Source organism: Microchirus variegatus (genome assembly GCF_963457635.1).
Source record: "Microchirus variegatus genome assembly, chromosome: 11".
NCBI classification, from domain to species: domain Eukaryota; kingdom Metazoa; phylum Chordata; class Actinopteri; order Pleuronectiformes; family Soleidae; genus Microchirus; species Microchirus variegatus.
In genome coordinates, this window is record NC_139812.1 from 19,084,038 (window position 1) to 19,105,827 (window position 21,790).

The 21,790-nt window shown below is 39.7% G+C and overlaps 5 protein-coding genes across 5 annotated transcripts in view; 1 reads left to right on the plus strand and 4 right to left on the minus strand.

Annotated features, from left to right (window-relative positions):
* echs1 (enoyl CoA hydratase, short chain, 1, mitochondrial) overlaps positions 1–2,236 on the minus strand; it is a 4,211-nt gene extending 1,975 nt beyond the window's left edge. Inside the window, exons 1-4 of the mRNA XM_083897533.1 lie at positions 2,070–2,236; positions 774–971; positions 170–297; positions 1–41 (exon numbers count right to left, since the gene is read on the minus strand). The exon at positions 1–41 is cut by the window's left edge and continues 59 nt beyond it. Coding sequence (XP_083753659.1) covers positions 1–41; positions 170–297; positions 774–971; positions 2,070–2,163 — 461 coding nt within the window. The 5' untranslated portion in view covers positions 2,164–2,236. The remainder of the gene's footprint in view (positions 42–169; positions 298–773; positions 972–2,069) is intronic.
* Positions 2,237–4,066: 1,830 nt separating this feature from the next.
* On the plus strand, positions 4,067–4,534 carry sprn (shadow of prion protein; the record flags this gene model as incomplete). Its single annotated transcript, XM_083897237.1, has 1 exon — positions 4,067–4,534. The coding sequence occupies one exon, from the start codon at positions 4,067–4,069 to the stop codon at positions 4,532–4,534; it is 468 nt and encodes a 155-aa protein (XP_083753363.1).
* Positions 4,535–5,666: 1,132 nt separating this feature from the next.
* On the minus strand, positions 5,667–8,256 carry mtg1 (mitochondrial ribosome-associated GTPase 1). Its single transcript, XM_083898200.1, has 11 exons — positions 8,090–8,256; positions 7,935–7,996; positions 7,495–7,602; positions 7,327–7,413; positions 7,171–7,227; positions 6,906–6,996; positions 6,765–6,826; positions 6,544–6,640; positions 6,227–6,308; positions 6,032–6,144; positions 5,667–5,820 (listed from the first exon to the last, which is right to left on the minus strand). Exons 1-11 carry the CDS (start codon positions 8,190–8,192, stop codon positions 5,723–5,725), a joined length of 960 nt encoding a protein of 319 aa, XP_083754326.1. The 5' UTR covers positions 8,193–8,256; the 3' UTR covers positions 5,667–5,722.
* A 762-nt stretch (positions 8,257–9,018) lies between these two features.
* On the minus strand, positions 9,019–14,978 carry LOC310934171 (peroxisomal N(1)-acetyl-spermine/spermidine oxidase-like). The gene is made up of 10 exons (XM_083897840.1): positions 14,758–14,978; positions 13,352–13,528; positions 11,972–12,102; positions 11,442–11,629; positions 11,021–11,202; positions 10,764–10,933; positions 9,980–10,065; positions 9,761–9,873; positions 9,517–9,671; positions 9,019–9,436 (listed from the first exon to the last, which is right to left on the minus strand). The coding sequence occupies exons 1-10, from the start codon at positions 14,912–14,914 to the stop codon at positions 9,284–9,286; spliced, it is 1,512 nt and encodes a 503-aa protein (XP_083753966.1). The 5' UTR covers positions 14,915–14,978; the 3' UTR covers positions 9,019–9,283.
* An 884-nt stretch (positions 14,979–15,862) lies between these two features.
* Positions 15,863–19,995, minus strand: LOC310933839 (peroxisomal N(1)-acetyl-spermine/spermidine oxidase-like; the record flags this gene model as incomplete). The annotated part of the gene is made up of 10 exons (XM_083897410.1): positions 15,863–16,015; positions 16,298–16,452; positions 16,578–16,690; positions 16,771–16,856; positions 17,423–17,592; positions 17,698–17,879; positions 18,653–18,834; positions 18,984–19,123; positions 19,232–19,408; positions 19,842–19,995. The coding sequence occupies 10 exons, from the start codon at positions 19,993–19,995 to the stop codon at positions 15,863–15,865; spliced, it is 1,512 nt and encodes a 503-aa protein (XP_083753536.1).
* Between the last annotated feature and the right edge of the window lie 1,795 nt (positions 19,996–21,790).

Here is a 21,790-nt window from a genome sequence, read left to right on the forward strand (position 1 = left end):
ATAATGTCGCACATCATGGCGAGCTCACAGCCTCCACCCAGCTGAGAGATGAGATTGCATGAAAGACTCAAATGAGACTTCTTGTCATTGTTTGAGATTTCAGGAACTCCTTTGTCTTAAAAAGTTCCTCAAAATGGTATAAATGACATAAATTGAAAAGGCCACTCACAGCGAATCCATTGACAGCTGCAATTATTGGTTTCTTTGCGGTGGACACCCTGTCCCAATGAGCCAGGAAGTTTCCTCTAAAGCACTCTTGGAAGGTTAGATTCTGCATCTCTTTAATGTCCGCTCCCGCTAAAAATACACAACGAATGGATTTATCATCGCAAACAGATGACGGATAAGACGTGGATACAAATCCTTAAAGGTGCCATATGTAAGAATGTGGCCAAAAACTGTTACTACATTCAAATTCAAAATATCGAGGTCTTTTAGGTTTCGTTTTCTGAATAACTGGCAACCCGTGGTTGCTCGGCAGTTGAGACTACTGATTGATGACTGATGATTGGTAGACGGCGGTAGGTGGCGCCACATGCCAAAACATGATTTCAAAACATAAATATGATTTGCAGTCTGCAAAATATTTTTTTTTTATGCAAATATTTTGGCTGTACTGTTGTTGTTGTTGTTGATGAGTTCAGTTTGTTATATGAACATTATTCCTCAGCCTCTGTGACATATTAAGAGGATTGTATGGCCAGTTGCTTTAGATTTATTACATAATGCACCTTTAAAAAAATAAAAAATAAAAAAAGACCAGTTTCACTCACCAGCAAAGGCTCTGTCACTGCCAGTGATAACGATAGCTCCAATGTTGCCGTCGGCTTCAAATGAATCCAAAGCCTGTCCGACCTCCTTCATCAGCCCGCCACACAGAGCGTTGAGAGCCTTAGGTCGGTTCAACTGGATGAGACCCACGTCCTTCTTCTCACCTCGCTTTTCCACCAAAATATACTCATACTGACCACCTGCATGAAGGAGTAACAAACACGATGGCTTATTGCATCAAATATAGCTAATAATTAACATACAAAGTGTTGTAATATCAGAACAACTTGAGGTGGAGGTTAAAAACAATACATACTTCAATACAGCTATTTTAAATAATAACATACACATAATTAACTACAACAGCTGGCCTTCATGAAGGGGACTGGACTTGTTTTTATAGATGCCCTTCATCACGCTGCTGCCATCCACTGGCTTTAATTTGGCACTGCAGGTAGGTAACATTTACTGTGTCAAGACTACCGTCAACGCATTTGCGGCAATGTTGATTTTGCCAGCACACCCCTAATTGTCCCCTTCCATATCACAACAATACCCATTTTACGTAAAGCAGGAATGAAGAAAAATTAAGGATTTTTTGTTTTGCTAAAGGCACTCTTTTATACCTTTTGAAACGATTTTGAGAACACTAAAACCAAGGCTTGTAAAGAGCTGCATATTCAGTGTTTCAGTGCTTGTTGCACTTGTGTCAACTTGATGGGCCACCACAGAAACACAAGGAAAAAGGCAAAGCTCTGGTTAATCATTAAAGAAGATCAGCACTGTCAAGGTCTTACAGAGACATGGACACATCTTGTGGAGTAAAGGTGAAGAGTCTCAGTCTTGTCTAGTCTTGATGAGCTGCTTTACACTACAGGTTTAGCATTCAACCATCTTTCAAACCAATTGACACGCTGCGACATGGGATTAGGTGTCTTGCTCAAGAACACATAGACAGTCAGAACCAGGAATTGAACCCACAACCTTCCAGTTGAAAGACAACTCGACCTACCACTTAAAAAAAACTAACTTAAGTACATTTCATTTTGAAGCTACTGAAGTACAGTAAATGCCATATACTTGAAGACTTTTACTTAAGTAATATCACAAAAACTGACTTCAACTTCTACCGAAGACATTTTCTGGTAAGATACTTGTACTTTTACTCAAGTATCCCTTTTAAGTACTTTGCACACGACAGATTATGCCTACAGAACACGCTTCAACAGTGGCGTATGTTTCATGACATTGTGGCCGGAGCAGAGTGAGTGACCCTGGGCTGAGTTTGAAACACTCACCTGAGCTGCAGAGGCGGACGGCGGACAATACAGCCGGTGCTAACGCGCTGCGTGGCTTCAAGAGCAACGCGGCTCTTCTGCAGAGGAACGACATGACTTCTTTCTCGTTACTGGTGTCAGTGAAGTCTCTCCACTAGTTCTCCTCGAAGCTCCTGACGCTGCTTCCGCCTCCTGTGACTTCTTCTAGTCTTCCTTCCTGTTCTTCTTCTCGGTGAAATCAAGGCAATGGCCCGTTAGCGCTACCAACCGGTGAGGGCCGTGAACAGATTGGATTTAATGTGTTTCTTCTATTGCAGTGACTATGTTAAAAAGCTGTATATTTAAGAGACCTTCGCACCACCTCAAACAGCGGCTCGTCCGTCAGTTTCACCCGGCGTTTGCTATTAGCTATTAGCTTGCTGCTGCCCACTGACAACAACGGCTACTTAGGAACCGTCAACAAATTACCGTTTTCTGCGCACACAATCCATAACATAATTATTCTACAAATGACAGAACTAAATTACACACAATATATAAGTCTCATGTGGCGCAACTGTGGTTATTGCAAATATGTCATAATTGTTTTTTAAGCTTTTATGTCACGTGACCGAGTCACGTCAGTGTAGTATAGAATCTTCTTGATCAACCTCTTTATTCATCGGTCCCCCACCTTTATGTCAATATTTTTGTGGAAAAGGATTATGTTTTTAATAGTTTCAAGGGATAGGACGAACCTTTTTATTCAGTATTTCAATATTTTTGTTGAAAAATCAGATTTTTTTTACTGTTTAATGTAGGAAAATTATTTACAGATTACAAATAAATTGGTGATTGGATTTGAAGTATGGCAATACATAAATAAATTAGACCGTTCACACTGACCGAATAAGATATTTAAAACGTATATAATCCAAAATAATGTATAATAATACATAAATATAATACCATAAATGGACGCCGTGAGCGCGCCGCGCGTTCTCGCAGTCAGCCGCATGAGCGAGCCTACATGCATCGTGCACGACAATCGTCTCTTGTCTCTCCTGCGATCGTCAAAACTCAAACTGGGATTTAAAAAATAAAACACACGGGGAATCAGGTAAGGACCAATTAAGCGTTTGGATCCATTGGATTACTCACGTGTGTGTGTGTGTGTGTGCGTCTTTTAAAATGGAGAGATTCATTCAAGCGACTGCTGAGGATGCAGTCAGATAAACATCATGCATTTGCAATGTTTATACATTTGATTAGCAAAATCCAAATCAGATAAATGTCAAACGTGCAACAATAATAATGACAAAATATGTATATATATTTTTTACTGGATGGCCCAGTTTCCTGCTAGATATTAATGAAGCATCTACAGTGGCCTGCATCACTTACAGACATGCCAGCCTGTGCCTTTTATTAATACTAATAATCCATAATGTATGTCCTGTATATATTAATATATGTATATACACGTTAGAATTGATCAACAGATCGATAGATCGTACATCAAGATGATGATTTAAAGGTTCAGTATGTAACATTTCAGGAGGGTTTCCAGGCAGAAATTGAGTATACTGCTCATAAATGTAGTAAATTAATGGATTTTGTCTGGTTTTCATAGCCTTAGAATAAGCATTTTATATGTACATTAATAGACAAGGGCCTTGCATTATGTAGGTCGCCATCACTGCTATTGTCACTATCCACCGCTTGCAAGGAACGAGAAGAGCAGCGACTCTTGGTCATTTTCCTTAGCATGGCACCTCCTCAACGGGTGGGCGGGTCATGTACACGACTATTATAGGCGACACAAACTAGTGACAAGCAAATAGTTCAGTACTCCCTGCAGGACCGGAGCACAGACTCCGTCTGACAGTCACTGAACTGAAATACGACTGAACGGGTTGTGATGAGGCTATTTTACTGACTAAAAGATAAAGTGTAACTTCTCCATTTCAGACTTCCACCACACATACAGTAGGCCTAAAATGTGCTTCTTTGCTTCATTAGATCTTCTCCCTGCACAGATGTTGGGAATGAACCAGCTGGTTGCAACATGCTGGACTTGCCTTCTGCTCTCTGCCTTCCTGTGTGAGCCCACGCTGGCCAAGGGCGGTCGTGGAGGTTCCCGGGGCTCCTCTCGGGGTTCCCACTCGCGCAGCCCCGGTGGGGGGAATTACCGGGGAGGAGGCGCCTATGGTGGGACGCGCTCTCGCTTCAGGTCAGCGGGGCGATCGTCCCCAGTGAAGGTGGCAAGTGCCGCAGCAGCAGGGGCAGCAGTGGCTTTAACTGCGGATAAATGGTACGCGTCCGCTTACCGCCGCAGCAATGCCGACAGCTCAGATGAAGGACTGGACTATTACAACAGGACCAATTACTTTGATGCACTGATGTCGGGTACAGCCGAAATGGGATCTTCTCAGTCTCAGCTTGTTGCCATCATCTTTGCAACATTTTCACCCATATATGGGCTCTTCTTGGACTGTACACTGTAGATGTTGAGGTGGTTTTTCTTTTTTAATTATTATTTATTATGATACATTTCTGATTCAGTTTAGGCCTGAGCTTCTGCTCTGGATCTGACTATGATGGACTGACTGGAATCTGCATTTGGCTCGAGGTGAAGCCCAGTGGTGAAGTGACATGAAAACAAATCACTGTACTGTACGTTTTTACACATCTAATCCTCTATACAAACATGCATAACCAGCACATTACCATTCATTGTGATGTTTTGAAGAGTGCACTTTATATCTAACACTTCTGTGTTATACTGGGGCCAAAATCGAAGATTATTCAGATGTGTTTCCTTCACTAAATCTTGATTCCTTTATCTAATTAAGATATTTTTATTGTGGAAATCAAACGAACAGAAGCAACAGTCTAACTGCTGGCCATCTGTTTAATTCTATCACAACAGTGTGATTGCCATCACTACTCTGACCAACTAAAAGAAAGTTTTTATTCATGATTTTGATGCTGCAGTTTATATAAAACAGGCAACAAGTCATTACGTTAAATACAGTATTCTCTGATGAACAGAGTGAAAGAACCAGCATTTAAACTGAGGCGTGCAATTTGAACATTTTGCAATTTGAACTACTTCGATCATTTCTTTTTCCAAATTGTTTTACTCCTTTCTACAAAATCTCAGCTTAGTGATTGGACTGATGTTTGTTGGCAGATTAAGAGTAGTATATCCTCTATCATGTGAAATTCTTGTGCGATTGACATCCTTTTTATACTGTAATTTTTACTAAAATTATTCTTGACTCACTGCTGCTCTCACTGTCACCAGTCCATTGTCCAAGAAGAACTTTTTACCTGCTGTAGAAACTCAGGTGCGACCGACTGTTCCACAGCTATAAGTGCACTCACACTATACAGTATGTTAATACTAACGTGTTTGTTATCACCGTCTTTATGCCAATAAATAGTTGTCGGATATATGTGCCTCGTGTTTTCAAAAAAACTAACATTTCACCTCATTAAGTTCAATAGTTTTATTTACAAAAGGACACGATGCTTGTGGAGTTTTTAATTTACAACAACAGAATTCATCATGTTCCCTCTAAAAATGTCAGCGATGAAGACGATGTTTCCCACGAGACATAGTACGCTGTGGTTAAAATATAAATCCTTCTGGGTTAAATGGAAAAGTCTGCGTATCTGGATTCAAACAGTCAGTCCAGCATCACTTGTCCCAGCTCTCCTTTCCTGAAAGCTCTAATGAAGTCATACGCTGCTGCTGTGTAGTTTGGGATTGTGACGGTAATGTTTCCTGACGGAGATGAAGAATAAACATTTGTTAATATGCTGTCGATCGTGCCATCAGACTGAATACAAATCAAAATACACATCAGGGAACTATGGTGGCCTGTGCATACAGTATAGTAGTCAGTATAAAACCTCTGGTTATTCCTCTTATAACCAACTAGTCTGTAATTCTATATCAAAACAAAAGTTATCTATAGGTTATAGTGTTTTCTTACCCACTCCAGTGACGGCTGTGACTCTCTGTGTCTTTTTAAGTTTGACAGCAATGCGTTTGAGGACATGTTGGATGTCATCACTGGGCTCCTGCAGGTTGTATTTTTCCACGTAACTAGACGCGAGACAACATAGTGTTGTGAATCAAAAGGACTTCAAAAATGAATGAATGAATGAATGGATGAATAAAATCACACCTGAACTTCTCCAGCCTGTTTAGGGAATACAGCAAGTAGTCAGCGATAATATCTTCCCCAACTAAATGGTCTAGTATAGTTCCTGAGGGGATAAAAAAAAAAGAAATGTAAATATTAGTTTAGCACATTAAAAAACAAACACAAGAGCTCTGACACTGAATATATCACAACAACGGTGATTCCTAAATAACAGTAATACTTAATTTATTCCTGAGGGGTAATTCAATGGCAAAGAGCGGCACATTAAGTAATCTTCTACCCCTTTATCCTCCACATGAGGGTCATGGGAAAACCCAAGCAATCGATGTTCCACTCACCACATAAAGCCAGCTTCATGCCAGCTTCAACACTCTCAATCTTAGGAGGCAAGACTCCCGGTGTGTCCAACAAGTACACTATAGGTCGCTCACTTACCTGAGGACAAAAGCAGGTACAAGTACTTCACAGATGCACAAAACAATTAACACACACTCGTATATATATATATATATATATATATATATATATAAAAAAGATAAATCATGTCTTTGACACTTACCTGGATTCTAGTAAGGACTGCTTTGGTTATACCAGGCTCCCCACCTACTCGTGATGCACGACCTGGTGTATCATTACAAGGATTAAAATCTGATGTAGAATCAATGTCCAGCACCTTTCAAATGTTTTACTAACCCATTACCTTTCTTTAAGTTGGTTCTTCTTAAAGAGTTAATTAGAGAGGACTTCCCCACATTAGGCACTCCAATCACCATCATGCAGTAGTTTGTATTCTGCAAGTTTATCATGATAAAAACAGAATTTAAGGTAAATGGACAACACATTAAGATTTAATCTCCTCTACTATCTTCAGATAGATGATGCACGGATGGCTGCATCTTTTGACAGGCTTAGAATTTTTCTCAAAGATCACAAGGTCTAAATACAATATTGTCTAGTGAGCAGACCTCGTCTCTGTTAAAACGTGGCGTGTTTCCAATAATGTCCATCACCATTGGAACCAACTATAGAAAGAAAGAAAGAAAACAGTAAAAAGTTGCAGTCGTGCTCAGACTTTTGTCCTCCATATTAACTGAAGTAGGTCAAATAAAAGCGACCTCTACCTTTTTGACGTTGGCATCTCTCTGCTTCAAACAGTCTGTGAAAAGAACATTCCTAATGCCATCTTTTTCCAGCTTCTTAAGGACTCTCTGAGTGGTAAACGAGCAGATGAAATTAATTAAATGGCTGTTGACTTTGTGCTGTTGCTAAAACTGTTGCTGTAAATTTACCTGCTGGCTGCTCAGATCAGCGAGGTCCATCTTGTTGAGGATTAGCACGTGTGGCCTGGCATCCAGAGTCTCCTGAAACATGGGGTTTCTTCCAGAAAATGGGATGTGCTTAGTGTTAAAGAGAATTGTCAAAGTGTTCGGACTAACCTGAATGATACAATTATAATTAACCAAATAAGTCTTGTAATTTAATCTCTATAACCTTAAACATGTTCTGGTTTCCTTGCTGTGACAGTAAATTAAATAGTTTTGGAATATGGACAAAGCTGAACATTTGAGCGATGTATCTACAGATTATAATTTTTTCACAACACATTAAGACCAAGTTTACTAACATCAAACTACCCATGCTTACTGATTACCAGCGCATTATCATAAGATTACACTTGTTCTGCTACATTCTGCTCTTTAAGAAAAAAAGAAAAGAAAAAGGATATTCTTGCATCGTGGATTTCTATAATACAGTCCACACTCTTGAGGCTGGCTCTCATCTGCTTCAGTCCTACAGACAGTGAGAGGAAATCACAGACATTTACACTCCACTGCTACATACAAGTATACACTTGACGTTTGACCCTGCAGGTAAAGCTGTCACCTTTAGCCATGTGTCCAGGGAACCAGTGAGCCACATCCCGTCCACTGAAGTCGAACACGGTTCTGAATTTTTCCACATTTCGGAGAACCTGGTGCAGTTTCATGGCTACAAAATACAACTACGCCTCTTTATAATCTGTGTCCATTTAAAATAACCTACAATTTAACCATCACTACTGAGAACATGCCGATGCGCCACACTGTTTACACGCCGACTGGAAACTACCGCCGAAACTACTTTGTTCCGCTCCGACTTCTTCTCTCTTCCGTTTGAAGGCGAAAGAGCGCGTGTCTGCCCTCTTTAGGAGAGAAACGGAACTAATATGTTCACCACTATAAGATATTAAAAATATGACCAGTGTTTCACTTTTAAGGTGTTTCTTAAAACACTGTTTCTCCAGTGATTAATTCCTACAGGCTGCTAATGTGGTATCATTATTCATTGTCTCTTAATGGCCACAAATGTCTAGCTTTCCATCGTGGTTTTTACACATCCAGCGTCTTAAAGCTTCTCCGACTGAACAAAAACAAAACATAACGGTAATAGTCAAAATATTTTATTTAGAATATCCTTGTATAATTACAACCCATGACTGGATTATCAAAGGAAAAGTTTGAAATCAAACCACACACACAACAACAAACAGCAGTGCCCTCTTCAGGCACAAATGGCATTCAAGTCTTTGGGGTTCACAGTCCAGGCTGATAAGTGAGTTTTATGAACAGAAAACAAAACGTCTGATAATCTAATAAAGGATCTGAAACAGCTGAATGGTGACTATGATCACTGTCTTAGGGAACTGGAAATTCTATCACTGCAACCAAACACACCAAACTCCAGTTTAACATGATCATGTTCTCATTACAGTTACATAGTGCAAAAACAGAGAGTGAAAAGGAAAAAACATTTCCTTATAAGTGTCAGTGCACTATCAAAATGATTATGACATTTTGCTTTGTTTTATTCTTAAAAGAAAACAAAATTACCGCTCCTTCACCTGCAGTTTCATTACCAGATTTATAAGTGCGTGATTTCAAAGGACATTCATTAATTCATTCACTTCGCTGATTCCGATTTAAATAAAGAAAAGCCCTAAAACAAACCATCAAATCAATTAATGTAATTGTTTGAAGAATTTGAACATTTTGGATGAAAATCGGATCGATCACTTCCTGTCACAGCAGCGTAGTGCTTTTACAGTTTTGACTTGGTCGGCTCAGGTGGACCAGTGGAGGTATAGTGAGAGATGAGGCGATCTGCTTCTCTCCACCCACTGAGAAGAGCTCCATGAACAGTTGAAAAGTAGCAGGGATGAGTCGCCTCTCCAGCAAACAACACCTGCAAGGGCTGAAACACAGCACAACAAGCATGAGACAAACTATAACACTCACTGTACACATTATTTATGAATATAACCACTTCAGTACTTTTGACTGTGATCCTTTCACAGGCAGCGGCTCCATTAAGTTTTCCAAGTCCTGTTGTGAGCAGCCTACTCCAGCATGACTGTATGACCCACATGTCCATGGATCATGAAACCACTGGGAGCGCAGAACTCTCCTAAGGGTGATGGTTGGGTTCCCTAAACACACAGTTGACAGTTTTTCATTATATATAAAGAGGAAGTATTGCGATCTTAAGTGAGGAACATTTTGAATACTTCACACTCACCCGTGAACCTACGAACAAGCTGTGCTGCAGCTTGTGTGACCTCCTGTTCAGACAGTGTCTCCATGTACTCTGACTCATGGCCAGCTATCCAGCCACAGAGGACATGGCCATACCTGAAGGTTTAACCACAAACAGCACTATCAATATGCCACTTATCATTATTATTATTATTGAGTAAAACCAACATAAACAAGCAGACTGAGCCTCATGGATGCTGACCTTTCTGTGGGTTTGACCACAGTGAAGGCACACAACTTCTTTATCCAGGATCTCTGTAAATCTGGCACCTGATCCACAACGGCATCCTGAATGATGACAAAGCAATACGCTCTGTGAGGCCACCATGACACCGACCTTTGGCCATTCAAATCTAAGAAGCAGCTCATCACAAATGTGTTTCGTAAGGTCACAGCAACAATGACCACTGACCATCAAATTCTAACCCAGTTACTTTGCGAGTCCTTGTCTTTGTGAGATATTGCAAGCGTGGGAGAAGAATGGTCAGACGCACACACAGACGACCTTAAAACACGATGCTGTTGCTAAGCGTGTAGAAATAAACTGTAGTTCATGTGTTCAAATTTTTTAAGATTATTAGTGTTATCTGTTCGGGCAAACATAAAATGAGCTTTTAGTCTCTTCTCTCGTGTAATTCACACAATCAATCTGGTAGACCTGCCTCTTTGCATTGTATTTTTACTACTTCTTTGCACTCTACTTTCTTTTTAACATTGCATTTTACTATATTTATGTAGCATATGTTAGTTTCTTTATCTATCTATCTATCTATCTATCTATCTATCTATCTATCTATCTATCTATCTATCTATCTATCTATCTATCTATCTATCTATCTATCTATCTATCTATCTATCTATCTATCTATCTATCTATCTATCTATCTATCTATCTATCTATCTATCTATCTATCTATCATGTGAATGAGTGCAGTGTGTTAAGATGAACGCTGTGTGGAGTAAATGTGTCTCCTTCCTTTATTCACCTCATCGTCCCACACGAGGTAGATGACCTCACAGTCTGCGTCCCACCACGGTGAATCAAACTCCATGAATATTTTGTTGTTTGTTCCAAAGCCTTGTCTCTGTACAGAGTGCAGCTTGTGTAGAGGCAGAGGAGGACGGAACAGAGTTGAATGATGTCGCTTTAGGTATCCTGAAAAAAAAAAGTGGGGACAAATAATACAACTGACAATTACCCAGTGTAAGAGGTGAAAAATGATGACGATGCACATGATTTTACCTAGAGGTACTGTGACAATAACATGATCAGCAGCGATCTTCTCGCCGTCACTACACTCGACCATCACTTGGGTTTGTGTCTTCTCTGAGTTGCTCCAGTGGACACAGTGCACAGGCCGACTGTACGTCACTACACCATTGGGCAGCTCCGACATCAAGCTTTTGATTAGACCCTCGTAGCCACTGCATGAGAAGGAGAATGCTATTTAGTAATGAGATTAAGCCAGTGTGACACATGATGGAACAATGTCGTATTATTGATGTTAACTATTGTCATTTTTTGGGGGTTGTTAGGATGAATAGTTTGCTAAAATGTTCCCAGAAGCTGGCCAAATAAGCAACTGCACCTGTTTTACCTATCGAGCTATTCATGTAATAATGATGAAATGATTTGGATTAATTGTTAAAAGTTAAGTACACACCCTGGAAATGTACAGTCCAGTCCAGGTAGAGTCTTGTAAAGGCCATTGGCCCCCAGGGCCACCTCATCCAAGCTGTGAGCGGCATTAGTGCTGCACTCCAACTTCAACATGCTGCTGATCGCACACAGTTGCAGTGATCTGGCGTTTGCGTCTAAATGTTTCCATTCATCTGCAGCTCGTTGTTGCACCTGCATCGGGCAACAAGCGACAAAACAAACTATGAAACTATGTAGCCAATCCTGGCAGTACTGGTTTGGTACAGTACGGTATGGTTTGTAATGGTAGTAGTGTGACGTCGTAGCGGTGCAACAACAACAAACGATATCTAACGCGATATAACAGCATTTTTTTCCTGCTTGGTTTGTGGCTGCTTGTCTCCAAGAAACATCAACCTTCACCCATACCATACCATTACTCTGGTACCCCAAGAGTTTGGGACAGTTACTTTGGTACTATTCCTCATGGAAATGCAACAAAAACATGTGCCATACCAAATTGTTCCACTTGGTGGAAACATGGCTATAACGTACCTCTGACCGTATGTACTCTCCCAAACTGGGACAGGGTTCTTCCCCTCGACTCTGGAATCCTTCACTTTCATCAAGCAGCTCAGAAAACATCTTTTGAGCAGGATAGACGTCCTCGACATTCAGCTTACGGCCTGCACACGTGACAACATGGATTAAATAATGTATTGTTAAAACTTCAGTGCATAACTTCTCTCATCCCGAGGAGAAATTGTCAATAATTACCAAATCAGAAATACACTTTATACATTGTTAATGTGGTAAACGACTATTCTAGCTGCAAACATCTATTTTTAATGGAATATGTACATAGGTGTATAGAGGCCCATTTCCAGTGTTCTAATGGTACATTGTGTTTGCTAATGGTGTTAGAAGGCTATTGGATGATAAGAAAACCCTTGTGCAATTATGTTAGCACATCTGGAAACAGTTTTGCTGGTTCTTTGACGAAGGGCAAAATTATTATTTTGAATAAAAACCATTATTTCTAATCTTGTCAATGTCTTGACAATGTTTTCTATTCATTTTGCAACTCTTTTGATTGATTTAAGTGTGACTTTTAATGGAAAACACAAAACCCCAAACCTTTGAACGGTAGTGTACCAAGGTCACCCCCACCCCTCCACTACATGGTTGTAAGACGTGTTTATGGACCTCAACACGCTGAACATCAATGTTTGTTAGCAGTGGAACTATGCTGAGACACAGAGGGAGATTCGTGTGGAGCCGATGAAACAGACATACTATCGCTTAAAACTATTATTATTATTATTACAATCTCATATCACTTTCTTCACAGCAAAGTCAGTAATTCACAACCAGATGCCATGAACTGAGCTGTGCTTCATTTTCCTTGTTGACTGTCTGTTATGAAACCGGAGCAAAGTCTGATTTGAAATCAATAAAGCTCTTTGTCTGCAGGGTGACAAACTGACCGCGTTGTATGATAAATTATTGCAATAATCCATGCAGCAGCGAGGTTGACGCAAAATATAACGTACAGTGTCTATGTTCTTAAATTTTTACTGCGACCACAACCCCTGACCTTTATATGTTCATATAAAGGTTTGTTTATATATTTGTTTTGTAAATGTTGCCTTCCTGTTTCTTATTTAACTTTGACGTGTGCTGCTGCCTTTCTTGGCCAGGTCACCCTTGTGAAAGAGATCTTGATCTCAATGGGTCTTTTATCTGGTTGAATAAAGGTTAAATAAAATAAAATCTCCTTCTCTTCTGTACTATAATCAAACAATCCCTGTTTGGTGCTTTTTGCATTTAACTAGTGCCAACAACAAATTAATCAGAGTATAACCACCAATACACAAACAAATACTACATTTATCACAGGGTGTTTCAGTGGTAAATGAATTCATTTTTTATAACCTGAACTGCTGAAGATGTTGACAGGCCCGGCAGGATGTCCTCCGATGTCTATGGCTTGGTTTTCTGGGGTGAGGGCCTCTGGATCCAGGAGCCCGTACTTTTGGGCCAGACAGAACACTGGGTTCTCCTTGCACGGTCCATGGATCCAGTTTGCCCCAATCTCAACAACACTATCACCTACAGATGAAAAGTGTTGTCATATGCTTCAGAAATGTCACACAGCTGAGTCCGGCACTAGTAAAGTGAGACAGTAGTACATGGATTTCTCTGTAAATTAAATTGCTAGGTAAAAGGATTAGGATTAGGGTTTTGTAATGAAAAACCAGGAGATCCTGTTCATATGTTGCCCAAGGCAGAGAGTAGATCGTTTATGTCAACTTAGATCAACAGGTTTAACTGCATATTTTGTACTTTTGTAAACAGTCTGGAAGCTTTAAATATGATTTGGATTTTTCTGAAGTAAACAGAACTCATCCAGTTCCCAAACAATGCTTTAGGGCTGTGTTTCAGATAAACAACAAGAGCATGCAATCTTCAGATTAATCAATAATAAAAGTCAGTAATGTGTGCAGATCCGTTTTTTGTGGTTATTATAAATCCATAATCATACTTAGGAGGTATCAAACTCCTAATTTCAGTATATTTTTTGGTAATAAATCAATTCAGCATCATAAATACATTGTTATTGTGAACTCTAGCCTATATCGTTCCATATTAATGACGCAGATGCTATTTCTATTGTGATATCACTATAGAACAGGGGTCTTAAACTCAAAGGACCTGGGGGCCACTGAGTGTCGAGTTTGGTCAGTGAGGGGCCGGTGAAGTCAAAAAAGACATGGATATAATAATATTTATGATGCTATTTCACATAATTTCACATTAGAAGTAATTGTTTTGAGATGGAACAAAAACAGTTGACAATAAATAAACGTATTTATGACAGATACAGAAATAACTAATTTAGAGCGGCAACTAATGATTATTTTCGTAATCGATAAATCTGTCAATTATTTTCCCGATTAATCGCTTGGTCCATAAAATGTCAGGAAATGTTAACGTTAATGTTAGAAACAAAGAAAATATTCACATTTAAGAAGCTAAAACAATCAGAAATCTTTTATTTTAATCATGAAAACAAGATTTCTGATTGTAAGTTGATATAATTGGTGGGCCACCTGCAATTGATTTGGGGGCCGCATGTGGCCCCTGGGCCGCCAGTTTGAGACTCCTGCTATAGAGTATGATTGAGATTGAGACCCCTGGATTATAGGAATAGATTCCAAATACGTTTTTGTAACATTATGACAACAGTTCTTCTGTTATCAAACATAAATGAATGCATTTGTTATAACACAGGAACCGTTAGTTGCCGTTTCCTCTCGCTATTGGACTCTTGGACTCACCCAGTCGCGACGTCTTAATTCTCCCTCCGCTTCTCGCCGTCGCTTCAAGTATCCGCACATTGTGGAATCCGGCGTTGATGAGCCGGTGAGCCGCTGCTATGCCTGAAATGCCGCATCCCACTATCACTACTGTCGTGTTTTTATATTTCACGCTCATTGTCAACCGCTGAGTCCAAAACAAACCGTTCGTTCGTCACGCTCCTCAGCGCTCACCGCAGTCACTCTTTCCGTAGAGCAAAGATGAACGTGTCGTTTCCGGTTTAAGACTTTCAAAATAAGGTGTGCCTCGCTTTGCCTTTGATGAGGGTATATTATACCCTCTCAATATATTTCCTCAGGGAGAACATTTGTAGAAGAAATTCCAATACTCCCACAATTATATTTAAAAATGGGAAATACTTCTATGTATGAATTGGCTAAAAGAAAATGTGGAAGGAGATTAAAAAACATTGTAGGTAATAATGAAATAATAAAAAACAACAGGAAAAGTATAGTTGAAAAGACAGGCCTAAAAGTCCTGTATATACAGTTTATGTGAAATTGTCATTTGACAGAAATTGAATAACTTTATAAACATTATGCAGTGATCCGAGTGTATGAATTGTTGTTTTTCATGAGCCCAGAATGAGCCTTTTTATATCTAAACGAGGAACCATTAACATTTGGTTTTCAGAGTTATTGTTGGGAAAGTTAGTCAGCAAAAAGGGGGAAAAAATATTTAAATATTTTCTTTAAATACGTTATATAAATATAAATAAATAAAAAAACTTAGGGTGTAGGTTTACTCATTACTGGGTAAAGTAATTTTATAGTAATATATACCTGAGTGATGTGTTATGTTAATGTGATGAAAGTCAGTGGTCCATGACGTTCACCCAGTAAAAATTATAATATTAAGTATAAACTTTAATTAATTGAATAATGATAACGTGATACATTTGTTGTATTATGTGCAGCAATTTATTCCAAGGATTTAGAATATAATGACACAAATGCAGAAGATGGTTGGATGGATAATAAAAAAACAACAACCACGTTTTAAAAAGTACCTCCAGGTCTTGTAAATACACCATGTTTTTAAGCACCTATAGCAGTTGGACCGTCTTTAAATGTTTTCATTTGCTCGTCTCCATGGAGCGATGAGGGAGTAGTGAGCGATGAGCTGATCAGCTTCTCTCCACCCACTGAAGACAGCTCCATGGACGGTGCCATAGTAGAAAGGATGAGTGGCTTCTCCAGCAAACAACACCTGCAGGGGCTGAGAATAGAATAGAAATGTTTTTTAGCCAATTAATTTTTTTTTACACATAAAACAAGACTTTTTTTCCTTATAATGTGCATTGTAACATGCAATACATGTAACTAACAGAAACAATTTTGAAATGTACTTGAAAATGAATAGCGTCTTTAATATGCAGGGGCAATAAAATCAACCATGATGGACTTCCCACCATTTTTAATTATTGGGAAAGCAACTTGTTACATCTCCAACTGTAGGTTCGACTGCTACATCAAATGTCAAATGTGTTTATGTTCGTACCTGTAACTGCGATCCCTTCACTGGCAGGGGCTCCATCATGTTCTCCCTGTCCTGCGTTTTACATCCTATTTTTGGATAACTGTAAGACCCACATGTCCAGGGCTCATGAAACCACTGGGTACGCAAGATTCTCTTCACTGAGATAGCAGGGTTTCCTAAACGCACAGATACATTGGCTTATTCAGTCATAATTCTAATTCTAATTCTCGAGTATAACTCTTTTAATCTTTGTTCTAATTATGTGATCATCATTCACAGATTTGTTTGGACTTGAACTCACCCGTGAATGTACAGACAAGCTCAGTGATGGAACGTCTAACCTCCTGCTCCGTCAGAGTCTCCATATACTCTGCCTCATGCCCAGCAATCCAGCCACAGAGAATGTGGCTATTCCTATGAGTTTAAGAAACTTTATGAAGGGGGGGGGGGGAGGAACATTTTGTCCTTGTCCAGATGTTAATTATGTCACTAACCTTTCAGATGGTGGGAGCACATTGAACCCGCCGATCTTTCGCATCCATGATTTGCTAATATCAGACATCTGGACCGAAAGATCCCACTGAAGATACAAAGAGTACTTGGGGTCAACTGTCCAAAGCAAAGGACAGTACACACGAGAGGTGAAGGAGAGGTTGTAGGCAGGGTTGTACAATGACGATAAATATCATTTCATTTTGACAGAAGGATAGCAGCAAAAGTGAAAAGTAAGGTTTAGAAGATGGTAGTGAGACCAGATATGATGTATGGCTTGGAGACAGTGGAGATAGAGCTGAAGATGCTGAGATTTTTGTTGGGGGTGACCAGGATGCACAGGAGACAACTCTGATTGGAATTTGGAAATTTGATGACACTGCAGATGAGGTGATATTGACTATTGGACAAAGGATATTGAAAATGGAGCTTCTGGCAGGAAGAAAAGATGAAAACCACAGAGAAGATTCATGGATGTTGTGAAGGAGAACATGAGGACAGTTGGGAGACCCCTAAAGAGAGAAGCCAAAAAGAAGACGATCTGTAGGTTCTGACAAACGAGAAAAGCTGCCAAACCAGCTGCCATAAAACACCAAGAGCAACCAAGAGATCACTGATACAGCATTAAACAAAATATAGTTCAAAAATACAGACCTCATCTTTCCACAGCAGTAAGATGACCTCACAGTGACTATCCCACCATGGTGATTCAAATTCCACATATATTTTGTTGCATGTTCCAAATCCGACTTTCTCGATGGACTTCAGCTTGTGAGGCGGCAGAGGAGGAGAGAACAGGGTTGAATGGTGTCTCTTAAGGTATCCTGAAAATTAACAAATAATCTTTGACAGAACTTAATAATATCTTATCTACAGGTTTTGATTCCATGCACTTAAACGAACAGTTCAGTGTGTGAGCGAAAAGATACCTAGGGGTACGGTGACAATCACATGATCGGCAGCTATCATTTCCCCATCGTCACACTCGACCGTCACTGCGTTTGCTTGGCTGCTCATGTTGTTCCAGTGGACACAGGTCACAGGGCGATTGTAAGACACAACACCACTGGGGAGCTCAGACATCAAGTTCTCGATGAGGCCTTCAAAACCACTGTTATCATAACCCCCCCCCCCCCCCCCCCCACACACAGACACACACAAAAAAAGACAATTAAATTTTATGTTAGCAATGTCTCAGCATCACATCATCTGATTAAAAACATGATACCTTAAATATCCAACAACATAATGAGAGTGAGAATGAGAACATGAGCTAATCTTTCTCTTGAATCTTTCCTCGTTCAGGATTAAACACTGGCATTTCTATCTTCAACGACTGCTTTTAGCCATATTTTATTTGTCTTGCTTCTCCTCTGGTATCGAGGAGTAGTGAGGCTTTTTAGGGTTTGGCAACATTTTGAATTTCTGACACTGTGTGGACTAACCCTGACACAAGAGGCAACCTTTTTTTTTGGCAACTTGTCTTACAACTGGAAGTTCAGAGGCATCACCAGGCCCCAATTGGATGATACCAACTGCCAATCACTCTGGTGTTTATTCATAATGTGTCACCATTTATTCTACATTTTCATTGACCAGCGATCCTACAGTGGAGGATAAAGTGGTAGATAATGGATGGATGGATGTTTCATGTTGTAACAAAATGCAAATCAAAAACAGACCCCCAGTAAAATTGAAAGAATAAATCACATTTTCTTTAAAGATTACACTGAAAAATATTGTTTTTAGCTTAGTAATTGATTAGCCTTTTGTGTCAACATTCCAATTTGATGACTTGTCTCATAGAGGAGATAGTTAGTACAGCTGCACATGTGAAAACACCCTTCACTGTATATAGACATGTCTCAAATGATGGAACCGAACCTTGGCAACGTGCAGTCAAGTCCAGGTAGATACTTGACCATAGTAAATCCCGCCAGGTCGACATCATCCATGGTATGAGTCCCTTGTTCACAGCACTCTTTCTTCAACAATGTACTGATGGCACACAGCAGCAGCTCCCTAGTGGTTTTATCCTTCCACCTCTCACCTGCTCGCCGAAGTGCCTGCACAAAATACCAAACACTCAGACAGTGTTTTAATAATGATCTTTTTAAATGACTTGGGTGAGCACTAAATAAGTAAAATATATGTATATAATATATTACAGTGCGGACTCAAAATCAGATTGGAGACAGATTATTACCAAGTGTACCTCTGATCGTAGGAAATGCCCCTCGCTGTCCCACTGTCTTTCTTCTGCTCCTTCCTGAGTGTTCATTTGTGAAATATCACTCTTTAGTTCACCAAACATCTCCACAGCAGGAATAATGTGTTTAGCACTCAGCTTCTGACCTGCACACACCCACGGGATATCAAATCATTAATAACAAAAAGTATGAATAGCTCATGTTATGATTGTTATGATTTTGGTATTAGAACAGACTGGTGAGAGCAGGTGACCTGAGCTGCTGAACCAGTTGAGTATACGTGGAGGGTCTTCATTCACAATCATGGCCTGGTTCTCCTCAGTGAGGGCCTCTGGATCCAAGAGGCCATAGTCACGAGCCAAGCAAAACACTGGGTTCTCCTCAGATGGTCCGTGGATATAACTCGCACCAATGTCTGTAATGTAATTACCTAGAGAACAACAAGACGTGTCAATTTTCACTCCCTTAATAAAACAAATCCAACATTATCTGATTTAAATCTCAACTGTGAAGTTATAGATGGCATTTTTCGCTCTCTGATGACGTATGTATTTGAGTTGGGTTTGGAGGCACAATCGTCATAAATGCTGTGATCACCACATCAAACTGAATGCCTAAGCTGCGAGTCAGGACAGGTTTAAAAAAATAAATAAATATATATTTTGTCCACAAAATGATTCAGTTTAGATGAGCTATTTGTTATATCGAGCAAAGAAACCGCTCACTATTCACATTGTTTTAACAATATATATACATATATTAAGCACAATATAGTTGCTGAATAACGCTACAACAACATATGTGTTTAGTCTCTATGGATAAGAAAGACTGCACACAGCAGTTACATTGCACATCATCCTCACCCAGTCTTCCTGTCTTTATTCTTCCTCCACTTCTCGCAGACGCCTCAAGGATCCGCACATGATGAAATCCAGCTTGGATGAGCCTGTGTGCTGCAGTTATACCTGATATTCCGCATCCTACTATAACAATCTTTGGGTGTTCACTCACAGCCATAGTTGATTATACACAACTAAAGGCTAGAGAGGCTACTGAGGCTAGAAGCTAAGTTGTGTGTGGATACAGTCATGAGTCCTGCTTTTCCTGTTTTGCTTGACTACGCTTTAAATTCTTGAAAATCAGTTTTGATTGGCTCCAGCTCCCAGGAGCCTCATCTGAAGCTCAATAGCTTCCAGGTGATGTGACCTAATGACTTCAAATGAGTGCAAAAACATAGTACTAGACACACCTCTTTTTCTTTTTTAAATTCCATTTGAATACCTCCCATATTTTCTTTAAATCAATGTATATATGTGTATATGTATGTATGTATGTATGTATGTATGTATATTTAAATAAGTAGGAGGTGACAGTGGAGCCTGACACACACCGGGTCAGTAGGTGGCGGTATTGTATCTGCCAACGTTGGTGGCCAACCAAGAAGAAGAAGAAGAAGAAGAAGGAGCGCTAGATGGGACTGATTAATTGGTGACTTACAACACACCTGCTCATCTCCACGCAGGTGTTTTTCAGCTGATAATCGCCGATTGCTTCCTCCTCCTCTTGCATAAACGAGCCGCAAAACGTAAAAAGAGAGACTCGAAGTTACACCCTCGGAAAAAAGTGAACTACAGAAACTATTCTGAGAGGAGGAAACTTGTGGCCGTAATGCACCACCACGCCATAAAACCTCAAAAGAAGGAGTGAACTTTGAAAAAAGACAAACAAGGAAGAAAACTACCGCGGCGTGAGTGACGTGAGTAACTTTTGTCAAAATTATCTTAATGGAGATTCTATTTGCTGAATTATATGCTCAAACTTTGCCCTTCACTGTCAGCTCAATTCTGCCTTAATCTTAGCCGTTTGTTCAATTTCAGCTTTGGTTCAAACTATGCGTCATTGCAAGTTAAATGTTTGGCTTAATGTTAGCTTAATTATGTTGCCGGAGCTCAATGTTGGTGCATCACTGGCAGCTTAAATTTGGCTTAATATTAGCTTAATTAGTTGCTCAAAATGTGCTTAGTGTTTGCACTTAAAATTAGCCTTAGCTTAATATAAGCCATGCTGTGCCTCATAGTTGGCTCAGTTTTGGCTTATCTTATATGCTCAAAATTAGCCTTAGTTTAATATAAGCCATGCTGTGCCTCATAGTTGGCTCAGTTTTGGCTTAGTGTTTGCTTATACGCTCAAAATTCGCCTTGGCTTAATATAAGCCACGCTGTGCTTCATAGTTGGCTCAATTTAGTCTTATTGTTGGCTTATGCTCAACTACAGCTTTTGCTCAATGTATTCTGAATTGTCTCACGGTAGGCTTAATTATTATTAATTATTCTCAATGTTGGTCTTTGCTTATATTATGCCCATACTTTATACCAACTAGAAATTTTTGAGCCAGCAGTGGCTACATTTTTGTTCTTAAGGTTGGCTCAGTTGTTGCTCGGTTGTCTGAATTGGAAGCCATGTTCCCTGGTAACAGCAGTTGATGCATTGGTTTAAATAGGCCTGCAACTAATCCTAAATGCATGATACAAAGGTTTTTGTGTTTTAAAACACGTGTGGCTGTATGTGGTACTGACATTTTTACACTTCAACCTAAAAGACATTCCTTAAATCAGCTTTATTCTACAATCACTTATGACTATGTACGTTTGTGTTGCCAAGATGTATTTCCTACTCTATATTCACAAAATAACAAGAACTTACTGATGGAGGCAGCATGTGATGTACAATCACCAGTTTTCTCTATGGACTTTGGCGTGGGAGCGAGCATTTAACAAACCAAACAAATAGTAAGGTGTCATGATTTAAATCT

Excerpts from the sequence above, each read along its gene's own strand:
- LOC310934171 (XM_083897840.1), bottom strand. The coding sequence starts at position 14,914 with ATGAGCGTGAAATATAAAAACACGACAGTAGTGATAGTGGGATGCGGC. Across the intron at positions 12,103-13,351 it reads CAACATCTTCAGCAGTTCAG|GCCGTAAGCTGAATGTCGAG; the intron begins GTTATAAAAAAT and ends TCACGTGTGCAG. Across the intron at positions 10,066-10,763 it reads ACCTCGTGTGGGACGATGAG|GATGCCGTTGTGGATCAGGT; the intron begins GTGAATAAAGGA and ends GTCATCATTCAG.
- mtg1 (XM_083898200.1), bottom strand. The coding sequence starts at position 8,192 with ATGAAACTGCACCAGGTTCTCCGAAATGTGGAAAAATTCAGAACCGTG. Across the intron at positions 6,145-6,226 it reads AACAGGCTGGAGAAGTTCAG|TTACGTGGAAAAATACAACC; the intron begins GTGTGATTTTAT and ends TCTCGCGTCTAG. Across the intron at positions 5,821-6,031 it reads CACAGCCGTCACTGGAGTGG|GAAACATTACCGTCACAATC; the intron begins GTAAGAAAACAC and ends CATCTCCGTCAG.